At 41.6% G+C, this 15,726-nt stretch overlaps 1 protein-coding gene across 2 annotated transcripts; it reads left to right on the top strand.

The window, feature by feature from the left end:
- The first annotated feature begins 443 nt into the window (after positions 1–443).
- On the top strand, positions 444–14,537 carry LOC126377757 (uncharacterized). 2 transcript variants are annotated; one of them, XM_050025580.1, is made up of 5 exons: positions 444–621; positions 5,428–5,727; positions 9,873–10,023; positions 11,747–11,984; positions 12,303–14,537. In XM_050025580.1, the coding sequence occupies exons 1-5, from the start codon at positions 508–510 to the stop codon at positions 12,421–12,423; spliced, it is 924 nt and encodes a 307-aa protein (XP_049881537.1). In that variant the 5' UTR covers positions 444–507; the 3' UTR covers positions 12,424–14,537. The 2 variants fall into 2 exon arrangements, with proteins under 2 accessions (XP_049881537.1, XP_049881536.1); XM_050025579.1 differs by having other exon boundaries at positions 9,873–10,035.
- The last annotated feature ends 1,189 nt before the right edge of the window (positions 14,538–15,726 follow it).

Below are 15,726 nucleotides of genomic sequence, written 5' to 3'. Positions count from 1 at the left end.
ACCTCCTAATTTTACTTTAAGTTACACCTGTCATTTTCTTATCCGCCGAAAAGGAAAGGGACGGATGATTGACAGTTCTTAATTTTTAGGAAGAATGAGTAAATGAATGAATAAGGAATCAAAAAGGTATGTCGCTGGTATGCAAACCGTTTGACGTGTGCTGTCAACATAATTCTGGCGGGTTATTGGCCAATGTTAAATTTTTAGACGGTTGTTTTAGATTTGCGCTTGAAATTGACGTGTGTTTCATAAATTTTATGCTTGTCGGTTACCCCTCCCTCTTCTTTTTGGCGGATAAGAAAATTACAGATATAACTTAAAATAAAATTAGATGGTGTTTACAGGAATTAGCACCATTACCACATTAAAAACATTTAAAAAATTTACACCAACGTCGCCTCCACGGCGTACTCTGTCCACCGACCCAAGGAGCGGCACTCCACGGCTGATCAACCATCATTCCGCAACGAAAACCCGTGGTTGTCGAGCGTGAACCTCAGTCGCACCATGTCCTTAGCTGAAGGCGCCTCGGACACCGAACACCGACCAGAGACCGACGACAAGACAACAGCAACCACCAACAACCAGGGCGCTAAGAAGAAACCAGATAAAAGAGGACAGGCAAGTGCTTTCCTACAGCTTTTTCCAGAATTTTCTGGACTTTTCTGGAGTTTCCAAGGACAAGATGAGGGTGAAGTATTACCGTGACTTCAACAGCAGGATTCCACGGCCCATTCAAAGACGCGTGAGTATATCCTTTTAATCAAAGAATATACTTATAAGAATTTGAAGAACTTGTGTGGATTTCATTGACTGTTTTTGAGGGACTTGCCAATCGACATTCCCCAGAAACACGATAGATGGCGTTGTTCACTTTTAACGTGACAATTACTTATTTTCTCATTGCTGCGGCACATCATCACCACCAGCCCATTAACGTCCCCCCTGCTGGGGCACGGGCCTTCCCTATGGATGGATGGATAGGGAGATCGGGAATTAAACCACCACGCGGGCCCAGTGCGGATTGGTGGTTACTAACGACTGCTAATGCAGCCGGGACCAACGGTTTAACGTGCCTTCCGAAGCACGGAGGAGCTCGAGATGAAAACTTTTTTTTTGTGGTTACCCATCCTCTGACCGGCCTTTGCGAAAGTTGCTTAACTTCAACAATCGCAGACCGAGCGCGTTAACCGCTGCGCCACCGAGCTCCTCAGGGTACATAATTATTCAAAAATGTATTAATGTAATGGCAGAAGCTAATAAAACTTATTGTTGCTTGATATTTGGATCCTTTTTATTAACGGCCTCTGTGGTCCAGTGGTTGAGTATTGGGCTCACGATCCAGAGGTCCCGAGTTCGTATCCCGGTAGGGAACTTATCACAAAAATCACTTTGTGATCCCTAGTTTGGTTAAGACATTACAGGCTGATCATCTGAGTGTCCAAAAGTAAGATGATCCGTGCTTCGGTAGGTTAAGCCGTTGGTCCCGGTTACTACTTATTGATGTAAGTGAGTAATCGTTACATGAGCCAGGGGGCCTTTGCTCAATAATAACCCTGACACCAGGGTTGATGAGGATGGTAATTGACTTCACAACCCACAAGATAGAAAAAGATCATTTCCGCCTAGTTTTAAGGTTTTTATTCCTCTCCTATCGTGTGGGTTGTCAGGTGGATTACCAACCCCATCAACCCTGGCGTCTGGGTTACTATTGAGCCGCCAAAGGCCCTTAACTACTACCTAACTTACATAAGTAAGTAGTAATCATTGTTTCGTTGTAAGTTGCAAGTTGTCTTGTAGCTCTACCCACCCCATTAGGCATTACGAGCGTGACTTTAGCAAGTAAGTACTTACCATATTCATTCTAACATAAGCTCACGACTATATCCCAATGGGGTAGTCAGAGGTACGTATGTAAGTACATCCATCGCAAGATGAACTAAGTACCCACACCCGAGCTTTCTGTTAGACCAACGTGATAGGTGAGCCGTATCGCCGTCTATAATGGTCGAGCTAACTGTGTTAGTGAAAACTGCAACAATTTAAGCATCTTAAACTTCAAAGTTGTGGTATGAAACTGCAAAATTCAAACGTCGGCCTTGCTCGGTCGAATTAATCAATTAATAACAGCCATTTGTCAATCGAAATTAGTTTTAAACTAACGCTCATTGAAAAGCAGATGTTCTTTTGTTTTTCCGCCATTTGTTTTTGTTTTTTTTGACGTCGCTGTTTCCGTAACCGTGAACAAATCGAACATACTTACACGTATGTGCGCGAAAATTTTCGAATATGAGGTCTCAAAACAAAAGGATCTTAGATTAAAAACAGCCATGTAACCCACTTTTTTCAACTTATTGTAAAACATTCATAACTTGGCCGGACGATTGGGGAGCGCTGAGAGCTCTCACCCGGTATAAAACAGGACAACAGGCCTTAGGGTGCCCAGTTTGACGCGAACCTCAGTTTAGGGCGTCATCTGAGGGGGTTATATTTGAAAGAATTAATCAACCTTTAGGGCCGATAGCGATTTCCGGTGAATAAGGGAAATTGGGGTCCTGAAATGTTTGTCGTCGCAAGCTGATTGGCCGCCTCTATGGCTAGAGTAATCGGGTCGTCAGGATCGTATATTACGTCCTTCGGACGCCGATACTTTTCAGTACCGTCCCTAAGCGGGATGTATTCGGAAGCCGCAACTACCAGGGGATTTGGGTGGTGCGGAACAGAATCGTTGAAACGATTTTTTATTTTACCTATAACACTTTCCCGTGTTTAGGGTAACTTACAAACAGAAAATTGTAATCGTAACTATTGGCTTGTTGGTCTAAAGTAATATTAGTAAGTACTCAATATTATAGAGGAGCTCGGTGGCGCAGCGGTAAACGCGCTCGGTCTGCGATTGTTGAAGTTAAGCAACTTTCGCAAAGGCCGGTCATAGGATGGGTGACCACAAAAAAAAAGTTTTCATCTCGAGCTCCTCCGTGCTTCGGAAGGCACGTTAAGCAGTTGGTCCCGGCTGCATTAGCAGTCGTTAATAACCATCAATCCGCACTGGGCCCGCGTGATGGTTTACGGCCCGATCTTCCTATCCATCCATAGAGAAGGCCCGTGCCCCAACAGTGGGGACGTTAACGGGTTGACGATGATGAGGGCCGATAGCGATGCGCGGTGAATAAGGGAATTGGTTGGAAGACCAATGCAGATTCATTGTGAACCACGGGGTTCCCGTGGCTTTTCGCATGAAATGACGTAAAAAACTTAAAAAAAAACGCACGAATTGGTTCAATTTTAACTATTAGGATAGCTAATCGTAGGCGAGATGCAATTTGCCACTTTAATTATATACCGTGGGTGGACAGACGCTGTAACTACCCAATTGTGCTTCGATCTATTGCTATCTGTGCTGTAAAGACTTATATAGAGTGACAAATTACACCTATTAATTGGTTAATTCGATTCTATAGAAGGTCAGGAGCCGTCGTAGCCTAGTTGGTGGAACGCTTGCCTCTCACTTTGAGGTCGTAAGTTCGAATCCACCACAGGCCTAAACCAATGATTGTCGAATTTGTTTTCGAATTCATGTTTGGATTACCGCGTGCTCAGCAGTGAAGGAAAACATCGTGAGACCCACATTCCTGAGAAATGCATTTTCGGAGGTATGTGACCTAACCTGTATTGTGGTTTTCCCTTCGCGGGTTGGAAGGTCAGACAGGCAGTCGCTTCTGTAAAAAACCGGCCCTGTAGAACCTTTAGATTAGGTAAGCGGACCCTGTGAAAAACGGGGTAATGCTAGGGAGATGATGATTCCAGGGAAGGTCAGGATGTTTGCTGCTTAAATTATCAACCGTGCTGCTTAAATTAGTCCAGTGGTTGAGCTTTTTACTCACGATCCAGGACCTCCGTCCTGGGTTCGAATTTTGGAAATCACAAAAATCACTTAGTGATCCCTAGTTTGGTTAGGACGTTACAGACTGAGCAGCCGATTGTCCGAATGTAAAATAATTCCGTGCTTCGGAAAGTACGTTAAGCCGTTGATCCCGGTTACTAGTTACTTCCTTTCTTCTATCGTGTGGATTGTGAGGTGGGTTACCAACCTCATCAACCCTGGTGTCAGGGTTATTATTGAGCCGCCAAAGTCCCCTGACATGTAGCGACTACGTGCTTACATCAGTACCTAAGTACTGCTTACCTAAGTTACAGTAAGTCGTTACAAGTGTAAGTGAAGCGGGTTCGAGCCAGCGTCCCCATTTGAGAAGCAACCCGGTGAAAACATTCTCTAACCTATTCTCCAGCCTACCGATCCCAAAACAACATCTGCGCGTGCGCCGGATCTCTAACCAACCGCGACGGGATTACCGGCCATTATGTCGACATCATTGATTCTATTGTATTCTTATTGTTTTTCTTCGCTGTGCATTGGATCATGATAAATTGAGATTGCTACCTTAGCAATAAGGACGCCCTTTGTAACATCGGTTTTCTTATGTTGTTTGTGTTGTATGGCCTTTATATTCATTCTGTGTTTTTTATTAATATTAATTTAGTCTTCTTCTATCGTGTGGGTTGTGATGTAGATTACCAACCTCAGCAACCCTAGTGTCAGGGTTTTTATTGAGCAAAGGCCCCTGACATGGCTCATGTAACGATTACTCACTTGCATCAGTAAGCAGTAACCGGGACCAACGGCTTAACCTACCGAAGCACGAATCATCTTACTTTCGGACAATCAGGTGATCAGCCTGTAATGTCCTAACCAAACTAAGGATTACAAAGTGATTTTTGTGATATGTCCCGACCTGGATTCGAACCCGGGACCTCCGGATCGTGAGCTCAACACTCAACCATTGGATCACAGAGGCGTTATTAATTTAGTGGCTAGGATTTAGAAGGGAATGTTAAGTTGGTTTGGACACGTAGAGCGGATGAAGGATAATAGGATTACGAAAGCTAAAGCGAAGGTTGGTGGTAGGGGTGGTAGACGAAGACCTAGAAGGACATAAGATCTACCGACCCACTAGGGTCGATTAATTCTTTCAAATATTTTTCCTCTCAAAAGACGCCCTGAGCCGAGGTTCGCGCACAACTGGGCACCCTCAGGCCTGTTGTCTTAAATGTTGTACCGGATGAGACCCTTCAGCGCTCCCCATTTGTCCGGCCAAGTAGTTAATGCCATCTGCGGCAAATCTACATTAAGCCACGTCAAAAAAAGGCATAATGACGACCCTGTACAACCGATATTGTTTTTTTTAACAACCATAAACATCTTAATTTTAGGAAACGAACTTACTTATACTAATTTAATATAAGAATACGTATTTACAAGAGGGTTAGGACATATTATATGTTCTTGAAAAAAAATTAAAAAAGAAAGATTGTGAGTCTACATTTTTATAGTATGTCAGTGCATTAACCATCAAAATTCCACCGCAGATGTCAGAGTCGTACATGTGGAAGGAGCAGATTCACACCCTCATGAAGGGCGGAGAGAGCGAGTCCGACATATCGGACTCCGAACACTTCCTCTGCAAGGGCGCCTTCCTGCTCACCCCCTCTCACGGGCTCAGCATGGAGAAAGCTTCCACCATTTGTGAGAAGATGGAGTTCAAAGGCTGCTTCTCCCTGACCAAGACTGCTACGGGAATCCTGTTCAAATTCTCCAGCGTGGATGACTATCAGATGGTCTTCAAGAAGGGATTCCATAAGGTTACCGGGTCCAGGTTTTATAGGAAGGTAAGGTGTTGGTGTCCCTTTCTCTCTTCTACCTTCTCTTTCTGTTTCTGCTTCTTCTACTTGTATGCTTTTGATGTTCTGTATCTGTGTTTAGAACTATCCTGAGTAAATAAATAAACGAATACTTATCTATATGTATAGGTCCCGGCAAACTTCTTGAGCATCGACCTTGACTGCGCACAACCGAATTTTAGGTCTCTTTGGTGGTGCGGCACGGGGCGCGGGGGCGGGTGAGTCCCGCATCGACCGGCTATTGGTAGATCAGTCGACACTTCCCCCGCGCACTCTTGTCTTCGTCCCTTTGACTCCCGACCTGGCGACGCTCGGTTGATCGAAAGTAGAAAACTCTCGCCATGTCATGGGATTGCACAGAGGCTGCAAAAGAACGCGAGGAGTGGAAATCTATTCGAAACCGACATCCCAACAGGGGATAAAAGGATTAGAAGAAGAATAGTGAAAAAACAGTACCGGTATAGGTCCCGGCAAACTTCTTGACTGCGCACAACCGAATTTTAGATCTCTTTGGTGGTGCGGTACGGGGCGCGGGGGCAGGTGAGTCCCGCATCGACCGGCTATTGGTAGATCAGTCGACACTTCCCCCGCGCACTCTTGTCTTCGTCCCTTTGACTCCCGAATACACTTGCGTGCAGTGAAACTGTCACGTTTTTGTTATTGCTCTTTTGTTGGATTTTTTTGTTATTGCTCATTTTTTTAAGTTTAAGAATTAGTTACTAGCACGAGGTCTATCCCAAGTAGCATTTTGTTCCATTTAAGAGTACACATTTAGTTCCAAGGTGAACTTAAAGCATTACTACAGTTCACTCGTGATGTATTAGCTGCATTATTGCAATTAATTACACCTATACCTGTCTAAGGGACGTATAGGAGTGTAGAGTAATACTTTTATACGATTATGGGTGTTATAATACTCTAACAACTATCCTTTAGTCAGCTTTCTGACTAAGAGCATTATAGGAGGGTAGAGATACGGCAACCGCTGTTTAACGGCCTACTAGTTCGATGTTATAGAGCTAGCATTTTAATATAACACTTGTGGACATTTATAAAGCCAAAGGCTGTTATGTTTACTTGTTTTAGACTGTTATACAGCCAGTAGCTGTATTAGGACTTGTTTGTGATACTTAAAATAACCTTTTTTTACTATCTGTACAGAAGTGTTTAAATGATTCACATGTGGACTCTAGGCTGTTAGAAAGACCATATGTGTTGTCCATTAACATCAATAGCAGTTTATTTGTCCACAAGTACTACTCTTATTTGCTGTAAGCTGAACATGAATGTAAATGTGATATTCTATTACACTTTTTCCCAAGCGCCATTGCAACCGTTGTTGGTGGTTCCGTACATGATGCAGAGGAAAATATTATGCCTGAACCTGAAAGTTCCCTTCAAAATAATGGTGATTGCAAACAAATTATTTTCTGTCCTTTTCTGTCGCAGGGCATAATGTTGTCCCTGTTTATCTAGTTTTTTTACATTATTTTAAATACCTCCTTGAACAGAGTAGTGTTTTTGTAATGTAAATACTCTGACGCCAACTGTGTGTCTCACACGAAAAGGTGATTTTTGTTAGTTTGTTACAAAATTTGTACTTTAGGTATTCATACTTGACTATAAGTAACTGGGCATTTTTAACTGGGCATTTAACGGCCATTAATAATTTTTATTGCGGATCTCTAAAATTTCAGTATTTGAAGAAAGAATTAAAGATACACAATTGTCCTGAACTACATCTTAAAGCTGTACATAAGTTCACATTAGAATAAATTAATTGGCATTGGCGCTGTAGTGGTACAAATGTGGGACTTCATATAGATAACAGCATTCTAACAGAACACATGTGAACCTAATATACGCTCACCGCATTAAATAGGAGTTATAACAGTTCACATAGCCGTATTTCATTTCCACCATTTTGTTCTACGTAACCTAAAATATTTACCAAATAAATCTACAAGATTAATGCAGATTTATCACAAAATACGCAGATAGAGCGAATGAGTTTTGGTTTCATGTTAAAATTAATTACCGTAGTATAATTATAATTCCAATAAAATATCAAAAACTGAAAATGTAAATTTTCCTCTCAGCCAGTTTTAAATATTTCAAAATGAATAAAGCGTTTTTACAGAGGCGCGTGAAATTTTTAGTTGTCAATATGTATACATTTCACGATAAAGTTGCATTCCCATGGCATTAACATGATATGGTATATAAAACAGGTACTAATCGCGTGTTATATTATAATAATAATCCGCCGGAGTTAGTTTGCCCCGAATCCGTGCACTCCGTACAATTGTCAAACTAATATATTAAAATGTGGAAATAATTTAGGACACAAGTGAATTTAAGGTAGCTTACTGGAGTACTTTTGTCCGATTTTAACTGTAAAGGCTGTGTATTTAGCCACTTATTACTCTTTATTACACTCATGTACGTTGTATGGTTCACACTGCGTTCCATATAGTGCCGTAAGTCAGCCTTAAGTCCGATGTTACTACTTAAACTGCTATTATAATGCTATTATACTTCTAATGTACAGCCATAGTGAACTTAAGGCTGTCTAATTTGTGCCCAAACTGGTTCAATAAAAGCATTATAGCAAGCTATACAGCTCATATACAGCTGACATACACAGCTTGTAGAGTACATGTGAACGACTAGACATCTTATATAGAACCCCGAATGCTACTTGGGATGTCTACAAATCCAAAACCTAGCACTAGCTCTGGTATTGCTGGTTTCAACCTCATATTAATCTTCATTAATCAATATTATACTTACCTGACGATTAGATTTTTATTAAATATAATAATATAATATAAGTTTTAATAAACTATAATAATATAAGTTTAGTTTTATTTACATAATTAAATAATATAATAATTGTTTTTTTTAATGAAGTTAAGAAAATAATCAAAAGTTATTTTTTTTTGCACGGAAGTGTACGTGCGCGAACTTTCCCCCACTACGACACTCGATGTTCAAGAAGTTTGCCGGGAGTTATACCTATTTTAATTTGCTTTTCTACAAAAACAGTATTTTATTCAAAAATCAATCAATCAATCAAATTCACGTCAAAATTGACAATACTTAACCTATCTAATGATGGCTTATTGAAGTTGAAGAAATAAAACTTTTATAATATACATACTTACTAAGTAGTTTACCTCTCTGGTGATGTCTGTAATAATAATGATTATAAGTAATAATTTATTTATTTATTCCATTGGTTTACCACTACCGTAGATACAGCGCTTGATACGAAATTGCGGCCTGTGGGAATGTGGTGTTGTACCTAAATTTATGCACAATAAAAATCTTTATCTTTTAATGCGGCAAAAACTTGGCGCTTGTTTAGCTATACATTAGTACACAGCGGTATATACCTTCAATAAAACCGTGTCAAATTAAGAACGCGGTCGGGTTATACTGCGACTCGGATTGACCGGGAATACTTGTTTTAGTGTATTTTAAACTAAAATAATAATTTTAGTGGGTTTTACTGCGAAAATTAAAATGTTTATACTATGATAACGTGCACAATGTCATTAGTCATTAGAAAAACGATGTTCCATCCTTCTTTTTTCTCTTTAAGCTTCTATTTTTGCAAGTTTTTACCACGCACTTCCCCGTGTTGCCAGTTCGGCGCCTAATCGCGCACTGAGGTAAAGTACTGTCAACGTCGCTATATTAACAGTAACTTTGCGTCCCACTTTTTGAGCGCTGATGTTCAATCTACGGTTGTAGTAAATCTATGATTTATTCAAGTGACAAGACTTATTTTGCCCGAGTACGCCCACACTTACACACACGTACACACACGCACGCACGCACACACACACACACACACACACACACACACATACCCACATTATACAAACATTCTTTAATTGCTTATTTGTAAAACCTAAAGGTAACAAAACTTTCTTACCTATTTACTACTGTTATAGAAGAGCGGAGTCTCCTGGTACAGGCATATTTTGCTTAAAAGGAGGCTCCAATAACTAGTTTAAAAAAAAAAACATGTCAGAAGAGAAAATAAATACTTTCTGATTTTGATTTTTTTTGATTGGGTTAATCATTCTTGTCTGATAATTCCTCTTAACCACGTGTGACTTCAGATAGCGATCCCCTGCCGACCCCAGAAGACCTTCACGGTGTACGTCTACGACGTGCCTGATGAGGTCCCAGAGGAGGACGTGAGGCATGCGCTCTACAAGTTCGGCTCTGTGGTGGAGGTGGTCCGCCTACACTACTCCGATTCGCCCAGAGGTGCTAACACTGGTAACATTACTACTATAAAAAAATAAATAAAAAAAATACGGGTAACTTGGACCCAGGTTGTTAGTAACAATGATTTCTTACTCACTAATATTAGTATTACATAGATGCACAATACACACACATACACAATAAAATTGAAATAAAAATATGACATTTATTTACTGCTCCTGTACAAGTGACCTGGAAGAGATTGCTACTTAGCAATAAGGCCGCCTATTGTACTAATTCTATTTCTCTTTTGTTTTGTATTTTGTTTTTTCCTGTTTGTGCAATAAAGTATTTGTTATGTTATGTTATGTTAAGTGACTCATGGAGCAATGAGTCATGTACGGACAGTCCAGCCTACTTACAATCATGCTCAGGATACTGTTGGGGCTGGCGCGGATCCTACGAGTCAGTGATGTGCATCGTTTACGCATTGTGGTGTAGAAGCAGTCGACCCGCGCCTCAGCGAACATCCCTGACGCGCTTGAACGCTGCGGCAGCCCCATCAGCACCCTGAACGCGTTGTTATATTGAACGCGCAGCGCGCTGTATTGTTTCTGCGTGAAAGTAGCCCACAGGCCGCTTGTATAGAAGGTCGTACAGTAAGCTCTGAACAGTGTCAACTTCGCTTCTTTAGAGCAAAGCGCGAACCTGCGGGCTATCATATTCGCTCTAATAGACAGCGCATTAAAAGCGCATTCGTGAATTATTATTGCGTATGGCAGACAAAAATAAAATACCCTGCGTATATCCAGCTTAAGCTCCCCTAACCAAGTCTCTGCTGCATCCGTCACACAATGCAGCTCGATAGCCACCTGGGAACCGGTGTAGAGGGCACTCGTTCACTATGTGAGATATGATTTGATCCGGGTGACCACATTCACAGTATGGCGACTCCTTTAAGCCCCATTTATGTAGGTGATGGTTTGACTTTCCATGGTCCTACACCGGTTCAGTCGGGTCCAGATTTTTCGTTTGGAGTCAAAGCCAGAAACCCTCCGCGAGGGATTCTGAATATGGTCCGAATTTAATGTAGCATAGAATAAGGTTTAATAGATTGCGATTGTTGAAGTTAAGCAACTTTCGCAAAGGCCGGTCATAGGATGGGTGACCACAAAAAAAAAAGTTTTCATCTCGAGCTCCTCCGTGCTTCGGAAGGCACGTTAAGCCGTTGGTCCCGGTTGCATTAGCAGTCGTTAATAACCATCAATCCGCAATGGGCCCGCGTGATGGTTTTAGGCCCGATCTCCCTATCCATCCATAGGGAAGGCCCGTGCCCCAGCAGTGGGGACATTAATGGGCTGATGATGATGAATACGTATAGAACGTCAACTCTACGCCCTCCACCAGCGTCTGTTCTAGGTTTACTTCACCCCCCTTGAACATAATTTAGACTTGAATGACTTGTAGTCGTTACATGAGTCATATCAGGGACCTATGACGGCTCAGTAATATCCCTGACACCAGGGTGGATGAGGTTGGTAATCCACCTCACAATCCACACGATAGAAGATTCGTTAGGCAACATAGCTAGACTTTGAATGATCAATTTTTACACAAATACTTTTGTCGAACGCTCATCCGCCTAAAACTACTGCAGCTTCTCACAACCTGAGTGGCCGGGGAAAAGAAGCTGCAAGAAAATCCACGGCACAAGGTCCTGGACGTTTCTGATTAAAAAAAAATGTACCTGACCTGATTATGATAACTCTATTTTAACCCTCAGGCTCTTCAACCCCAAAACCCTTGGAGAAGACTCCTCCTCGCGCGCTGACGACCATAGACGGGGAGCTGGTAAGCAGCATGATCCCGAAGGAGGCTACCAGCGTCCTCCGCGTGACCCTGGCCAATATTGAGGAGGCCAACATTCTGCTGCAGAATGGCCTGGACTTCTACGGAGCTACGTACTTCCCGACGGAATTGGCCACTCCGGCGCAAGCGGCCAAGCTAATTAAACCTTCTAGGTGAGTTTTATCGGTGCTCAATCTAGATCTTCTCTCGTGTGGGTCATCAACCCTGGTGTAAGTAGTATGTAACAACTACTTACTTACATCAGTAAGTGGTAACCGGGACCAACGGCTTAACGTGCCTTCCGAAGCACGGATCATCTTACTTTCGGACAATCTGGTGATCAGCCAGTAATGTCCTAACCAAACTTGGGATCACAAAGTAATTTTTGTGATATGTCCCCACCGGGAATCGAACCAGGGACCTCCGGATTGTGAGCCCAACGCTCAACCACTGGACCACGGAGGTCGGTTAATACCTTACTCAATCCCCAGGGTAACAGGCGGTACGGTCTCAGCGCGCGTGCGCGACCTCCTCCCGGTGTTCGACCAGCAAGGGTTCGCGAAGTTCGCACCACCAGCCTCCCGCATCGTCAAACCTTCGCGGTCCAAGTAGACGGGAAGACCTTGGGCTGACAGGGATATCATCATGAAACTTCTACGCATTATCATGGACATGACTGTATCAAAAGGGGCTTCGATCAGCCTCACCAAGTTGCTCCACACCGCACCCAGGATACTCCATACAAAAATGACATTCTTTCCGTGTGCTGCCTAAAGCGCAAAAGTGCGAGAGAGACCACACGCCCTTTCCCTCTCACTCTTTAGCAGCGTACGACTATATAAGACTAAAATAAAGCTCCGGACAATAGATGTAAAACAACAGATTTAAAACGTTTTAAACCAAATATAGGTGCTAATTCCTGTAAATACCATTTAATTTTATTTTAAGTTATATCTGTCCTTTTCTTATCCGCCGAAAAGGAAAGGGACGGGTAATCGACAAGCATAAAATTTATGCAACACACGTCAATTTTAAGCACAAATCTAAACCAACCGTCTAAAAATTTTACGTCAGTCAATAACCCGACACATTAATTTACTCATTCTTCCTAAAATTAAGAGCTGTGAATCATCCGTCCCTTTCCTTTTCGACGGATACGAAAATGACGGATATAACCTAAAATAAAATTAGGCGGTGTCTGCAGGAATCGGGGCCATTGCCGTTTTAAACCCCAAATAAATCGTTTTAAACCGTTGAAAACTCGCCTACAACAATAAAAGAACTGTGTTGAACTTGATTATGGGCAATTTTTGGTCACTTGACGTCATGTTTCGTGTTATTAGTTTATCCAATCAATAAAAAATACCTATAGAACTAAACACGCTAAGTAAATTATTATCAATAACGTATTCATCATCATCAATTTAAGAGCCACGCTCTTGTCGGTGCAGCAATTTCCATGCTACTTTTTAGGGAAAAGTTTAAAAAGATTTAGGGTTTTTTTTTACTTTTTTGGGTACTTTTTATGAATACTTATTACACATTCAAAATTCTTTACACAGTTTATAGGTAATCCGTTACCCTAACTCGGTAAAATCAAGAAAATGTACTTAAGTATACTTAATTAAGAAAAACATGGTCATCACCAGCAGCCGTTTTAAATCGAAATAAATGGTTGATTTAAACAGGTCACAATTTTCTTACAATAATACAATTTGTCGCATAATCAGAAACATACGTAACTTCGTCACGTCCAACTAGGCGTTTAAGTGTTCTGAATCTGACCTGGTCCAAACGAACCCATTACACTAGCGGCATTGCCCCGTTGCACAGCCATTGACAGGCGTTGGACCAGGTAAGACGCAGACCTAGGGTCACCCCCTCTGACTTTGAGTCTCCGGCCGATCTCCCTGACCAATTCCCTCGCCTCACTACCCCAAGGACCTGCAGTCTCAAAAGCCACGGGCACAAACACGTATGCAGTTTTCAGTTCCGCGTGCAGACGACCCGATTACTCTAGCCATAGAGGCAGCCAATTAGCTCGCGACACCAAACACTTCAGGACCCCGATACCGACCCCGCCGGCGTGGTCGATGATTTCTCTCATTCAGCGCTTATCGCTATCGACCCGCTAGGGTCGATTAATTCTTTCAAATATTTTTCCTCTCAGACGACGCCCTGAGCCGAGGTTCGCGCCCAACTGGGCACCCTCAGGCCTGTTGTCTTAAACGTTGTACCGGATGAGAGCCTTCAGCGCTCCCCATTTGTCCGGCCAAGTAGTTAATGCCATTTGCGGCAAATCTACAATAAGTCACGTCAAAAAAAAAAGCAGTTTTCAGTTCCGCGTACTATATGGTGCGCGTTTCGGTTTTAAACGGTTTTTTTTCGTTTTAAACGGATTGGTTTTTAAATGGTTTTAAATCGGCCTTACGTCTATACCCCTGACACTACATTCACACCTCGTTTTACACAGACACTACACATTGACGTTATCGTACACGCGCATCTGTGTGTGTGACGCCAGACGCCCATACGATTGAAGACACGTGGTGTGCAAAGTCCCTCATCGAATTAACATACATAACATGTAATACAAACACATACATTTATTTACTGAAATATAACCCAGTCATACATTTTGCTTTCGTTTACGTTATACTTGTAAAATCATTTGAAAAGACTTCTTGTTTAGAACCATATTGCATTTACCTAAGATCGTACTAATGTGCCATAATTATAGCTACTTGTATCATTTTGTTATTAAATTAAAAAGTTATTCTACATCGTCTTTTATTTTTCTTTTCATACATATGTCGTGGCCAGATCTTAGAATTGATATATTTCATGATGTGCTCGATCATTTCATGTAATGGTCATATTTCACATCATTCGTTGGCTACATCATAATGTAGTTTGTCCAAATCAATGAACACATAACGTTTAACGATATGAGCAACTAAATGCATGATTACTTCATGATATATGGCCAAACGTTGGCAATCATATCGTAAAATTAGTAACATTATCCACCGGTAGCGGCGCTGGTGTCGATTATATTTAAAACTTGATTGATATTATATAATCTATGAATGAATGTAATTGTACAATTTTCCATATCGCTATCGATATCGTAATCGATACTATAATCGATTACATAAATAATTTTGAACCTAAGAAATTATTTTTTATTACACCATAGAGCATGGACACCGCCTACATTACCGATATGGCCAAACGTTGATTGAAATATCATTAAACGTTGACGTTTCAAAGATATGGTCAAACTTAAGTTGGCTATTTCATGAAATGTGATCATTTAATACAGGGTCCATGTTTTAGTTCCTATGCCTATGTAACACCCCATTGCACCACATGGAATGTAATAAATAATTGAGAATTGAATTGAGAATGATCAGTTCTAAGATCTGGCCACGACATTATACATATTACATAACCAACATTGACCAAATTGGAGATTTCCTTAGAAAGGGTCGGTTTGGTGTGTACTTACTCTGAACCGGCGTGCGTGTATGAAACGATTGATAAATGTGGAGGAAGCAAGAGAAGTGCGCAGTCATCACTAATTCAAAAGCCACGCATTTGTCTGGTTAGCATTCTCTATGCTACTTTTTTTTGGGAATAACAGGGCAGTGATTTCCCTCTTGCCTTCTATTTTAAAGCCTTACTCTTGCCTCCGCCTCTGAATAATACTGACAGTTACTGCTGCCATCTGTCAGGTTCCAGGTTACAGTCCCTATGACTTGCCCCTTCCGTCCTGCATTGCCGTACCGATGGCTCCCATCTCCGCCTCTGCAACTGTTGAGGAATCACCCGAAAAGGAATCTATACCGACTTAGAAATCCTGACGGTTTTACCACATCGATAACGCTTAAATGCGCAATATGAAGATTTCAT

This window comes from Pectinophora gossypiella, chromosome 24, assembly GCF_024362695.1.
Source record: "Pectinophora gossypiella chromosome 24, ilPecGoss1.1, whole genome shotgun sequence".
NCBI classification, from domain to species: domain Eukaryota; kingdom Metazoa; phylum Arthropoda; class Insecta; order Lepidoptera; family Gelechiidae; genus Pectinophora; species Pectinophora gossypiella.
This window is presented reverse-complemented; position numbering and strand designations above follow the sequence as displayed.

Bases quoted from the DNA above. Each gene is read 5' to 3' on its own strand.
- LOC126377757 (XM_050025579.1), top strand. From the start codon at position 508: ATGTCCTTAGCTGAAGGCGCCTCGGACACCGAACACCGACCAGAGACC. The intron at 622-5,427 runs GCAAGTGCTTTC...ATTCCACCGCAG, and splicing joins AACCAGATAAAAGAGGACAG to ATGTCAGAGTCGTACATGTG. The intron at 11,985-12,302 runs GTGAGTTTTATC...CTCAATCCCCAG, and splicing joins AAGCTAATTAAACCTTCTAG to GGTAACAGGCGGTACGGTCT.